The sequence below is a fragment of the Bubalus bubalis genome, chromosome 14 (assembly GCF_019923935.1).
Source record: "Bubalus bubalis isolate 160015118507 breed Murrah chromosome 14, NDDB_SH_1, whole genome shotgun sequence".
Taxonomy (NCBI): domain Eukaryota; kingdom Metazoa; phylum Chordata; class Mammalia; order Artiodactyla; family Bovidae; genus Bubalus; species Bubalus bubalis.
The window spans coordinates 30,135,793-30,148,895 of NC_059170.1; the positions used below are offsets into that span (position 1 = coordinate 30,135,793).

The following is a 13,103-nucleotide window of genomic DNA, read 5'->3' on the forward strand; positions in this document are numbered from 1 at the left end:
GATGGATGATCTGTATTAGTTGGACTCAAGGAGATCCAACCAGTCCATCCTAAAGGAAATCAGTCCTGGGTGTTCATTGGTAGGACTGATGTTGAAGCTGAAACTCCAATTCTTTGGCCACCTGATGGGAAGAGCTGACTCATTTGAAAAGACCCTGATGCTGGGAAAGATTGGGGGCAGGAGGAGAAGGGGACAACAGAGGATGAGATGGTTAGATGGCATCACCGACTCAATGGACATGGGTTTGGGTCGACTCCGGGAGTTGGTGACAGACAGGGAGGCTTGGTGTGCTGCAGTTCCTGGGGTTGCAAAGAGTCAGACACGACTGAGTGACTGAACTGAACTGAATTCTCACGTCCAAGGGAGATGTTGTGAGTCAGTCTCCAGAACTACTCCGTATGATCTCTGCTCAGGATCACATATGAAGATTCAGCTCGGGGGGTTTCATGAACATGTGGGCAGGCAGATCTCCATGGACAGAAGACTTTTGGAGCAGAGTTGTGGAAGCTTTCAGCTGGGTCCTTCTTGTGGGCTGGGCCCTCAGTGAGGGAAGGAGACAGTAGAGGCTGGTGGTGACACCTAGCAGGGAGGAAGGAAGGAGCTGTGGGAAACATTTTCATACTTAATTATCTGCTCATCATTCAGGAAAAGTTCTCTGCATGCCTCCCACATGCCCAGGTATTCTCCTCCTGGGATGCCAGGCCTGAAGGGATGGACAGCCCCTGAGTTAGGACTGAGACCCCGTAGCCTCCTCCCCAGGTCCTCATGCTCCTTCCTCAGGCCTCCACTCTGTCACACAGAGGCCACAGTTGGAGCAGCCATCAGAGAGGCTGATCAGGGACTAGTCAATATTACCTTAAGTGTAGATACCTGTTGCCCCAGGGAGCCCCTGAGTTCAGTGATCTAGAAATGGTCTCCAAGGGAGCCCCCCACTCAGCTGCTCCTCATTCAGCACACTCTGCCTACCTCCTCCACAGAAACACCAGGAGAAACCCTTTGAAATCCCTGATGCAGTCCACCCCCTCCAGGACCTCACCATCTCCTGGGAGCTGGGCACCTCTTAGAGGGAAACATGATACTCCTGAGGGTACCGAGGGAGGTGTGCCTCCTTCTCTTAACTTCATGTGAGCCCTGCCCCTGTGTGGCCTGTGGGTGGCCCCCCTAATGACCGTGTGTCTTCTAGATTTTGTCCTGCCCTCCCTCATCCATAACTTACAGTCAGGCTCGACACTTCCTGTGGACAAAGATGACAGAGACACTGAGCAGCAGCAGCACCTTGGGGACTAGGAAGGCAACTGCCCAAAGAGAAGACAGCTCTGGACCTGGAAATCAGGGGACAAGGGGAGTGATTAGATGCGCCACACAGGAGCCGTTCCCAGGGGCCTCCACTTACTCCATCTGAGGCTGCCTAGGCCCATCAACATGCTATGGCTTTGACCTGCAACCTGAGCTAAGGCTCAAGGCAGAAATTAGGGTACAGAATCCCCTCATTTTTCCTCTTTCTTTTCTCAGGCTTCAACGGTCCTATTATTTGAAAAGAAAATATCAGGATTGAAAATAACTGTGAGACAAGAAAAATTCAGCAAATCCTCGTGCGCAATCTCTCATTAGGCTGTAATTCCATCCTTGGCAAGTCATCAGGAAAATGCAGGAGAAACAGGCAAGGCAGCTAGAACAGGTGCCTAGAGTTATTTGGAATTATCATCATCAATATTAAATATATCTAAACTTTGAAAATATTGGGAAAATTTCCTAAGAGCACAGACTATAGGAAAGGGATTCAAGGTAAGCCTGATTTTAAAGGATTGGCATAGAATCCCCAGGTTCTATGCATATGTTACCTTACATGTCAAGAAGGATTAGCAATAGTGATTTGTTAAGGATCTTGAGATGGGCACACTAAATTAGATTTTCCAAGCGGAGCCAATGTAGTTATGAAGATTCTTGTAAGTAAAAGATGGAGGCAGGTCATTTGGAGAAGCAGATGTGATCAGAAGCAGAGGTCAGAGTAATGTGGGGCCCTTTACCAAGGAGTGTGGGCACCCTTGGAAGCTGGAAAAGGCAAGGAAATGGATTCTCCTCTAGAATCTTCAGAAGGAACACAGCCTATTCACCCATTATAATGTCTGACCTCTACAACTATATGATAATATATTTATCTTGTATCACTAAACATATTAATTACTCACAGTGACTATAGGAACATAATTTAAGGAAGACAGATTTGACTCTACAGACAGGCATGATTTAAAATGCATACACTCTGTGTAGAAAAGGCAGAAAGAGAAAAGAAGTGCTATTTGGCAATTGAGTGGTAAAGAGAAAAAGAAAAGGGTAGGGAGAAGGGATTTCAGATACTGGTTCCTGAAAGATAAAAGAGAACCAAAGAATTAGAAGACTCAGAACGTTTTTCTATCAAACCAACCAGCCAACCAGCCAAAAACTCCATTACTGTATGGTTTGTTCTACACTGTGGGAAGAGAAGTCCATTAGGATAGTAATTTATTGTAAAATACCGCAATACCATAAAAACAAACAATAAGATGTCCATCCTCCCATCAGACTGACTGGACCCAGCACTGCAGTGGTTGGAGTCCTCAGATGCCCAGGGTAGGTTTTGGGTCTCAGGAGGAAAGTCACATCAGCATCTTACACTTCTCTTCAGCCTGACAACCTAGATGCCCCAAAAAACACACTAGCAGGCATGCTGAGTCAGGCAACCTACAGCAGCCCTGGTTGAGCCCATCAGGAGATTGAAGACTATAAGCATTTCCAAGCCACTGCAGACAAAATGGCATGGGCTTTTCTCTCCTATGCTCCCTGTTAAGTACAACTTGAACCCTAGAAAGAGTACAACAAACAAACAAACAAACAAGTGGGAGAGGAGGAAGACTGTCTAGGGATCTGAGATCTGGAGGAAGAACACAGTAGTCAGTTATCCAGGTTCACTCTCCTAACTCCGCAGTGCAAGAGGAGACTCAGGTGTGGCACTAGAAAAAAGAAGAAGTCTAAACCAATTACCTAAATTCCTGCCTCAAGAAATGAGAAAAGGAGGAGCAAAATAAACCCAAGGCAAGTAGAAGGAAGAAAATTGAAATGAGAAAAGGAGGAGCAAAATAAACCCAAGGCAAGTAGAAGGAAGAAAATAATAAATAAAGAAAAGCCAATGAAATTGGAAACAGAGAAGCAATAGAGAAAAATCACTGGAAGAAAGAGGGTGTTCTTTTTAAAAGACCAATAACATTGAAAAATTTCCAGTACAACTGACAAATAAAAAAGGAGGAATGGCACATTTCCAGTATTAGGATGAAACCAAGGATGTCACTACAGATACTGCAGACAAAAGGATGATAAAGAAATGTCATGAACAACTGTACAGAAAGACATTTGACAACTCAGAGATGATGGAACAAATACCTCAAAAAAAAAAACAAACCAAAAACTACCTCAGCTCATTCAATATGAAATGAATAATCTGAATACTCTTAAATATTTGATGCAAATTAATTTTCAAAAGATTCTCAAGGCCAGATGGTTTCATGGGAAAATTTTGCCAAGAACTTACAAATAAAAACAAGTTTGGTGCACAGAAAACAAAAATAATAGTATTTTGGAATTTGAATTTATGCTCCATTTGAAATGGTGTTAGTCAATTAGAATTGATTATATCAAGTGTGCACTTGTGTGATTTGTATAGAAAGTCAATATACTTAACCAGATAACCACACTATTGTGGACACCATTGACTGGTTGTGCACACAGGACTAAGTTAAAGTGGACGTTATTATGAAACTGTTCTATATCTATTATTCAAGAGAAGTTGTTTATTCTCCCCTACCTCTCTTTATCCTTCCAGCAGGCAGGGACATGGACACTCGGTGACCCAGTATTGACCCAGCAGATGAGGACAACACCATAGAGTATGTTGGAAGAAAAGTGGGCCTTTGATAGGTCTTCTGGAGTAACGATTCCTGGAACCTGACTTGACCCTCTCTTTGATATTACATGAGAGCCTACAAGATGTTTTATTCATAGAAAGGGGGACTGTCCTTGGGACAAGCCCCAGCTGAGGGGGGAACCTGTCTCTAATTAGCACATATTTATTATATAGACTGGTGGTCCCTGTCCTCAGAGACTCAGATTCACCTTGATTATCCTAGCCCAGTCATCTGGACTAAAAGTGACACATTTTCAACAACATCACCCCCTCCCTACTTCTCCATGAGTCCCTTCTGTAAAGTCCAAACGCTTTGGGTGGCTAAAGCAGGAAATGAACTGAGAGCTACATTTAGTAAACATGCAGTGAGTGACTGTGATCACTGCTGGTCCACTGTCAGAAATCAAAGGACAAAGGAGCCCTGTGCAATGACCACTCACGGTCAACTGTGTGCCAAAACCAGACTCAAACTTCATGTCCTCAGGGCTCCTCTTCCAGAATTTCACAGAGTAGTAGATGCCAACGTCTACTGGGTTGATGTTCCTGATGTGGATGGAAAGTCTAGGCGGGAGACAGACTAGGCAGAGGTTAGAAAGAACAGGGAGGAGGGAAGTGGGCAAACATGGAATGGTGAACATAATTACTAATAGCTGAAGAAAGCGAGAAGCAGGACGGTATGAATGAGATGATCTCCTTCCATATCTTATTTCATTCTTTAATTATATTTATGTCAAAAGTCATATAAACAATGTACCAACCTGTTTTAAATTGTGACTGTTGGAGTATGAAATCTGGGGGAGAGGCGTTCACTTCAAAATTCTACTTTTTATTTATAGACTTTTACACTCTTCTATAATAAACTTGAATTACTATTCTTAATAAGTAAAAAAAGATAAAATTTGAAAAGCCCTGTGAGATGTAATGGAAGCCTCACCAGGAAGTTCATGGGTGCCCTGATGCTTCTGGGGAGCACAGATCTCCAGGGTATAGTTTTTGGAGACCGCCGGCTGCCCGTCATGCTCCACCTCGCAGGTGAGCACCACAGCCTCCCTGTGGGCAGAGGAGTTCACCAGGAGCCAGCTCGTCTGGTTAAAGGTCCCGTCCTTGTTCTCTACGCGGATTGAGGCTGCTTCTGTTCGGGACATGTTTCCGTTCTCCAGCCAGGTCAGCTGTAGGTGCGGGGGGTAGAACTTGTTCACCTGACAGGTGATGTTCACCTGGTTCCCAGCTGGGGGGTATCCGGTAATCTCCAGGGTGGGTGGAACTGAAACAGCACAGGAAGAAGCTCTGACCTTATAACACACATCACCATGGGAGAGGGGCTGGAGAACAGCTCCCAGCACAGCAGGGGTCACCCAGGATAGAGCCAGGCATGCAGTAGGTGCTCAAACACTGAGGGTCTATTTGCATATGAATGAAGCCACTGAATACAGTGAAAGTACACTGCTCAAGGACAGGGACCTCCTATTAGGGTTATAATGTGTGAAATCAACAAGCTCAGCCTCTGGCATGCAGTTGGAATATAAGACAGCAGCAAAATAAATGAAATCACCAAGCACATAGGGTCCTGGGCTTAGCATAGGTGCTCAGTAATTGGAGATACTCAGATGGTAAAGTGTCTGGTTGCAATGCAGGAGACCTGGGTTCGATCCCTGGGTCAGGAAGATCCCCTGGAGAAGGAAATGGCTACCTACTCCAGTACTCTTGCCTGGAAAATTCCATGGACGGAGAAGCCTGGTAGGCTGCAGTCCATGGGGTTGCAAAGAATCGGACACGACTGAGTGACTTCACTTTCACTTCCATTAATAAAGAAAACTACTGATCACAGTGCTTGGCACATGGCAGTTGTACATCTGGCACTTTCATTAAAATAGAGTGACCCACTCTTCTAGGAGCCGTTTCTAGAAGGGCTAGATTGGACAGGACTGTCAGGAAGTAGATTTCAGGCAATTCAAGGCCTGAAGCAAAAGGTAGGGAGGAGGAGCAGACTGGGGGGGGAGGAGGAGTAGGCTGGGGTCTTGGGAGGCAGGTGTGGGCTTGGGATGACATAAGGGACATCTACCTCGGATGGTCTCAGACAAGTTGGCAGTCCCACGGAGAGGAGGGCTTCCCTGCAGGGTGACGTGGGCCACCTCACAGATGACCTGGGAGTGAACATCTCCTGTGACCAGCAGCACTTTGGTTGTGCTGTTGATGCTGTAGGAAACGTTGTCTTCCTCTGGGTCCACACTGGTTTGGGAGGCTGAGAGCTCATTGCCATTTTTGAACCATTTCAGGGAGATGTTTCTGGGGGAGAAGCCGTGGGATGTGCAGGTGAAGCTCACTGTCTGCTCAGGTGTAGCCCTCACTGCAGGGCCAGATACCACGGGCGGAGAGGGCTTGGCTACAAAAGAAACATTTATAAATGAAGAACATGATTGTGATTATCATCATTACAAAAAACTCGTGACAATGTTAAGAAATTGCAAATATATTATTTTTAAATTCATGGTTGCAGTGAAGGTTAAATGCACTGGAAGCATTTTTTTTCAGGGAGAAAAATGTCAGGTGCTTCACAAAACTAAAGAAACGCAGACCTCTGTTTAACCCAGAATGCATTTATATGCAGAAATGTCCTCTCAGGAATTTATGAGTTTCCCTCACAGTTGTCTTTCTTTCCATGAATATTCCAATAGGACCAATGTATAAATCCCTGAATTTCAAAGGAATGGTGCAAAAAGGTGTTTTTTCTGAGTCTGGATTTTTCTCTTGGGTTAGTACTGGATTGAAAAGAAAGATTACTGAGTGCTGAGAAACCAGTGGTGGTTAATTTCTTATATATGTGTGTGTGTTAGTTGCTCAGTTGTCTCTGATTCTTTATGACCTCATGGACTGTAGCCTGCCCGGCTCCTATGTCTATGCAATTCTCCAGGCAAGAATACTGGAGTAGGTAGCCATTTCCTTTGCAGGGGATCTTCCTGACCCAGGGATGGAAGCCCGGTCTCCTGCATTGCAGGCAAATTCTTTACTGTCTGAGCATCCAGGGAAGCCTGGTTAATTTTTAAACTGTTATTAAATCTGAAGATACACAAATCAGCAAATCAAATGTGAGGGTGGTTTCTCTGTTGATTGGTGTTGTAGGGTGTCTCTAATTGTTCATTATTACGCAACATCCCCTTACAAGTTGTCAGACAGCAAATGTAACAAACATTTTCATTTCTAAACATCTAACTTGCTTCCTAAAACTCAAACATTTGAAGACATAGTTAGGAGTTACCTTAATATGTCAAATCCAACAAACACCAGCATCATGGATGCCCCTTAAAGTACTGTGATCAGATGCCACTTGTCCAGAGTTGTTCAGAGCTTAAAGATGGGCTGAACTCTTGACCACCCTCAGCTCTCTAATCTTCCCACCAGCCCTGAGGAGGGGCCTGAGAGTGGCCCTATATGTGGGATGAGGCTCAGGAAGGATGCAGCTGGCCTAGGGCACCCAGCAGGTAAGGTCAGAGCTCACCTCACTGTACACAGGACATACTGATTTTAGTGTCGCTGTTTTTTATCCTGGAGCCTCACTGTTTCTGGACAAAGTGGGTACAAGCACCATCTGTAAGATGAGTGAGGATGTATGTAAGATATAAAGCCTGGCATACAGTAGGTGCTTAATTAAGAAAGCAAAACAAAAGCACAATAGAAGCACCAAGGAGAGTCTCAAGTCTTGCTCCGTACAGCTGCCTTGTAAAGATCAACATGAAAAGAAATAGTAGGAACACCAAATTATGAATCTGACCCCTTTAAAAAACACAATCCCCTCAAGAGGTAAGTTTGGGAAATTGGCTTTCAAAACACATAAGAGAGCACAGGCACTTTTCCTGCAGATCAACTCATTACAGAATCTGCAAGCAAGTTGAAAAGAAGGAGGACAGATTTCATCAGATCCTCTCTGGTGTTTGAGGCAGGAGGGCTCCTGGCTGAGCAGAGAGTGTTTGCAGGGATTCCAGCACCTGTTTAGACTCCTGTGTTTAAAGTTGGGAAGGTTTCCCCAGGGACGAAGCTCAGGTCTGCACAGGGTGATCTGAGTGGGGAAGAATACCCTCTCAGATCAGGAGAGCTTGGCTGGAGGTGGGATTTGCTCCTGCCACTCCACTTGGGCTGATTTTCTTGGGCCTTGTAAGATCTGTCAACATCACAGCCTATTCTGAAGCACCCACCCCTGGGACAGCTGTTCTTTCAATCCAGGCACCAGAAGGGTCCATGTCTATCAGGGAAATACTGCAGCTCTCTCTCTGTGACCCCAGAAAACACGTAGCTCTGGGCTCCTGTGCCCTGACTGGGCACCAGCATCCTCTGCAGGAATTAAGACACTCAGCTGCTCAGGCCATGTCTGTGCACTCAAATCAGAATTTCTAGGGTCTGGGGATCTTTTCACCATCTCCCAGTGATGCCATGAATGGTTAAAGTTGAAAGGCACCTGGTCCCACACCAACCCTAGTTGTACTTAGTCTGAGAGGGAAAGTGGCTCATAGAACATCCTCTGGTTTTGGCACGTCAGAGCTCATGTTGGTGGACGACATGGCAGGCTCTGCTCTAATCACTTGACATGCGTCCCTCATTCAATCCCTGCAGCTACTCTGTTAGGATGGGGCTGTCACTGAGGGACAAGAACTCTGACGCAGTGTGGGGAAGGACTCATCAGAGGTCCCAGAGCCGGGACAGGGCAGAGCTGGGATGGGGGCCCAAGCAGGGGTATGGTCCAGGCTCTCAATCACAGTGCCCCGAGCCCAGGGCTTTCTAGACCCTTTCCAGTCATCACAGATTCTTGAATGGTAATGTAATTACAACTATTTCACAGATAGGGAAACTGAGACTTTCCCAGGATTCCACTGCCTTCCTGGGATGCACAGCACCATCGCCCTCTGAGGGGTGGTGCGGTCACCAGGTCATTGTGCCCTCAGGACACCCTGCAAAGGTTGTGTGATTATCCTCTTTCTACAGATGAGGAATGGGGACAAGCACAGGGAACTGGGTCTCAGCTTTGAAATAACACCTCAAATAGGAGAACCTACTCTGTGCTGGTGATTTAGACAGAGCACCTCAAACACTTCCAATTCTCCTGAAAGGAGACCATGAGGACCACCATTCTACGAAGAGAAAACTGACGCTGAAAGAAATGAAGAGACTGTCTCCTCTCACTCCCCACCGTGTCCCAGCATTTCCTGTCACCTCCATGTTTCACTTGTGGCTCTGCTGGTAAAGAATCCACCTGCAATGCCTGATACATGGGTTTGATCCCTGGTTTGAAAAGATCACCTGGAGAGGGGAAAGGCTACCCACTGGCCTGGAGAATTCCATGGACTGTATAGTCCATGGGGTTGCAACAGTTGGACACAGCTGAGCGACTTTCCTTTTCCATGAAAGTGAACTGGAATCATGCTTCAAGTTCATTAACAGAGCAAGTGCCCATCTTCAGGAGCCCCCAGACTGACCACCACTCTCCCCTTTTCCCTCAGATTCTTGACTTCGAAAGACTACAGGGAGGAGAGGCCTCTGAGGGCCCAAGCCTGGGGACCCTGAAGCCACAAGGGAAGACATGGACTCCTGACACCTAAGTCTAGACTAGCAACTCACTCCCTCTAGGAAACACCTCCCCCTCCTCATCCTCAGTCTGTAGAACCAGGAATGGGCGTGCCCAGTGCTGCTGGGGTCGCAGTGGCCCCTCTGGACTCTGTCCACACCACCCTTCTCAGACCTGCTCTACAGGGGCCTGGTGAAGGGGCAACATCACAACAATGGGGAGAAAATCTCCTGATGCATTTAAGAGTGTTGATCCCTGTCATTGAGGAACATTTCAGCACATCACACAACACTGAATGATCTATCTCATCTGGGTTGTAAAACCGGACTTGCCTCTCTTACAGGACTTGTTAAAGTGTTTATTTCTAAAGGAGAGGACAAAGTAAGATTTTAAGAGGATGAGGTTGGAGCTTCCTCCATACTTTGACAAGCACAGTGGGGTGTGCAGAGAGCAGGGCTATGATGCTGTGAGTGTTTAGGGTTCAATCTTGGCTCCTCTGCTGCTGCTAAGTCGCTTCAGTCATGTCCAACTCTTAGAGACCCCATGGACTGCAGCCCACCAGGCTCCTCCGTCCACGGGATTTTCCAGGCAAGAGTACTGGAGTGGGTCGCCATTGCCTTCTCCACTTGGCTCTTCTAGCTATTCACAAATCAAGTCCCCTCTCTGAACCTCAGGGTCCTCATCTGTAAAATGGAAAACAGACAACTTTTCCTTCTGAACACTGTTTATAATGAGTAAATGCCTAAGGAGGATTCACCATCTGACAGGCTGCTCCTCCCCTCCCCTCCCTCCTTTCTCATCCAGGGGATCATCTGGGCTGGCGGCCTGGGGAAGAGGATGAACAGCCCTGGGAGCCAGCAGATCTGAAAGGTGGGGGAGCCACTTACTAGCTGTATTGAGACTGAGCAGGGGACCCACCATCTGGGAAGTTTAGTAATATCTGCAAAATCATGATAAAGCCACCTGCCCTGCTGACGTCTGGAGGTTTGGGGAGATTCATTTGCTACCATGACTAGGAGGGAAATTTGGCAATACTGTCACACGAATTAAAATCCTTATTCTGTCTAAACTAGCAATGCCATTTCCAGTGGATAGTTCTCCTCTGAGGAGAGTGACACGTGGAAAGGTTATCCCCTCAACACTGTTTCAGTAGCCCAAGGTTAGGAACAACTTAATGTCCATCAACAGAAGACTCTAAGATGAATGATGGTGTTGCCATATGCTGAGTGTTAAGTAGCTGTTGAAAACCAGGGCAGCTCTAGGTGCTGATATGGAATGAGGGTTTTGGGATCATGCGGGTGAAAGTACGGAGAGTTTTCCAGTCACCTCAGGCTCAGAGTCTGAATGTGAGGGGCCTTCTGAACCTTAGGGAAAGCAATGAAAAGAGCCTGTTTCATGGTTAACTCAAGGAACTTTTATTCTGCAACTTGTGTGTGCAAGTCTCTTTCATGAATGGAGTTCCAATGCTGGTGCAGGAAAGAGACTGGCTTGGAATCAGTTTGGATTCTTAATGGATCCTCTCATTGTCTATGTGACTGTGGTCTGGACCGCTGTCATCTCCTGGCCTCAGCCACCATCTATACGTGGGGGTTTGGGAGGATGGTGTCTAGAGACCCATCCTGTTCTGAGAGTCCAGGATTCAGGGTCTTTGTCAGAAAAAATCTAAATAAACACCTTTTCTGCCTTAATAGGGCTGCTCCAGCTCCTAAGTCACCCACATGGAGAACTGGTTCCCTGAGGAGGGACATTCTGAGATGCTGGGAGACTTCAGTGATTATGTGAGTCAATGCGTGAATGACCGAAGAATTTTTCAACAGATCCTCTGGAAACACCCAACCTCTCGGCATAGTCTCCAGTCAGGGCCATAAGAATAAACACTGAAACTGTGTCTGTTAGAATCTCAAGTGCGATAGTCTGAATAGAAAATAAAGAAACACAACTCCCCTCCCTGCCCTGGATGGACTTCTCCTCTTTGGGAGGAAGAGGACATAAGCTTCACGGGAGAAGAGTCCTCGTCTGCTTTGTTCACTGCTGCTTCCACAGCATCCAGGGCAGGGCCTGGCACACAGTAGGCGCTCAATAAGTGCTGAATAAAGAGAGGACTCAGCCACACTGAGGGTGCACGCTCCAGAGATAAGACGTGAGGCCTGGCCTGTCAAGCAGCAAGTCACTCAGACTTTCATTTCCTTTATCCCTGGAATCAAAGGACTGAATGTGATGGAAAAGACAAGGACTGTGGAACCAGGTAGACGGGGGATCCAGACTTCTCCCACATTTACCAGCTGTGGGGCCTGGAGCACATAGCACAACCGTCATGGCCTCAAATACTCTGATTTGTAGAAGGGAGTAAAATCAGATCATGTCCAGATCACTGTTGTACCGGATTCCTTTTTTTGCTCAAAGAGTGAAGGGCATTCTTGTTGACTTGTCAGAGACCAGGGGATGAAGGACACCCATGCCATACTCACCGCTCACAGTGAGATGAGTGCCTGGTCCAGACTTAAACTCCACGTCACCATGTTCTCCTTTCCGGAACTTCACACAGTAGTAGACACCAGTGTCTGCTGGGGTGATGTTAGTGATGCGGATGGAAAAGTCCATGTTGTTTCTCTTTGTGACATCTCCAACAATTGTTACTCTGGGAGAGGGGGCTTCTTTTAGACTGTAGATGAACTCCCGACCTGACCCAGTTCCCCTGAACCACTTGATGGGCCCCACGGGGCTCAGGGAGGTCACGGTGCAGTGCAGAGTGGCCGTCTCTCCTGCTGCAACTGACACTGACCTCTCAGGCTGAATCACCTGCAGCTCCCCCTCACCTGCTGCTCCTGGAGGAAGACACAAAGCAGTTATTTATTCATCCTCATGTGATCCTGTAGGTTTTCTCAAATGTTTATCAATGATCAAGAACAGCTTTCATTGTCTGAATGCACCATGAATGGGTCTTAAACTCAGCACACTGCATGTGCATTGCATGAAGCTTGCACAATGAGCCTGTAATGTAAGACACTAATACAAGAGAGGAACTGAGTCACGGAGGTCAGTGATGTGGCAGAGACTGGGACTGAGTACTTGAGCCCTCTCTAGAAGTGTCTTGATCAACCCAATATTCCTGGGTGTTCACTGTGTCCTCAGGGAGTGCTGCGTTCTGTCCTTTGAATTAGGTGGGGCCACGTGACCTCTTAGATCACCGAGTTGTGAGGAGAAGTGATGCATGTATTTTGTATGTTATTCATTAAACTGCAAGTACCTTTATGGGCCAGCTTCTCTCCTCCCCAGCGATCCACATACTCATGATAAAATTGCTCCAACAACCTGGATACTTGAGTGACAGTGATGTTCAGAGCTCCCAACATACAATGAATGCTTAGCTTATGAAGAAAGTAAAACTTTGTTTCAACTCCCTGGGATTTTTTCCCATGACACAGTCATGTTATATTAGTTACCCAAGGCAGCTGTAATAAATTATAGAAAATTTAGTGACTAAAAATGACAGTTATACTGTCTTTTGATTCTGGATATGAAGGGACCAAAAACAGAATTACTGGACTGAAATCAAGGAGTCAACTGGGCTACATTCCATCTAGAGGCTCTGATCATTGCCTCTCCAAATTC

At 46.4% G+C, this 13,103-nt stretch overlaps 1 protein-coding gene across 1 annotated transcript in view; it reads right to left on the reverse strand.

Annotated features, from left to right (window-relative positions):
• Window positions 1-245: 245 nt before the first annotated feature.
• LOC102396916 (tyrosine-protein phosphatase non-receptor type substrate 1) overlaps window positions 246-13,103 on the reverse strand; it is a 29,989-nt gene continuing 17,131 nt past the window's right edge. The window contains exons 2-6 of the mRNA XM_006045429.2: window positions 11,960-12,316; window positions 6,000-6,320; window positions 4,872-5,201; window positions 1,217-1,322; window positions 246-579 (exon numbers count right to left, since the gene is read on the reverse strand). Coding sequence (XP_006045491.1) covers window positions 1,219-1,322; window positions 4,872-5,201; window positions 6,000-6,320; window positions 11,960-12,316 — 1,112 coding nt within the window. The 3' untranslated portion in view covers window positions 246-579; window positions 1,217-1,218. The remainder of the gene's footprint in view (window positions 580-1,216; window positions 1,323-4,871; window positions 5,202-5,999; window positions 6,321-11,959; window positions 12,317-13,103) is intronic.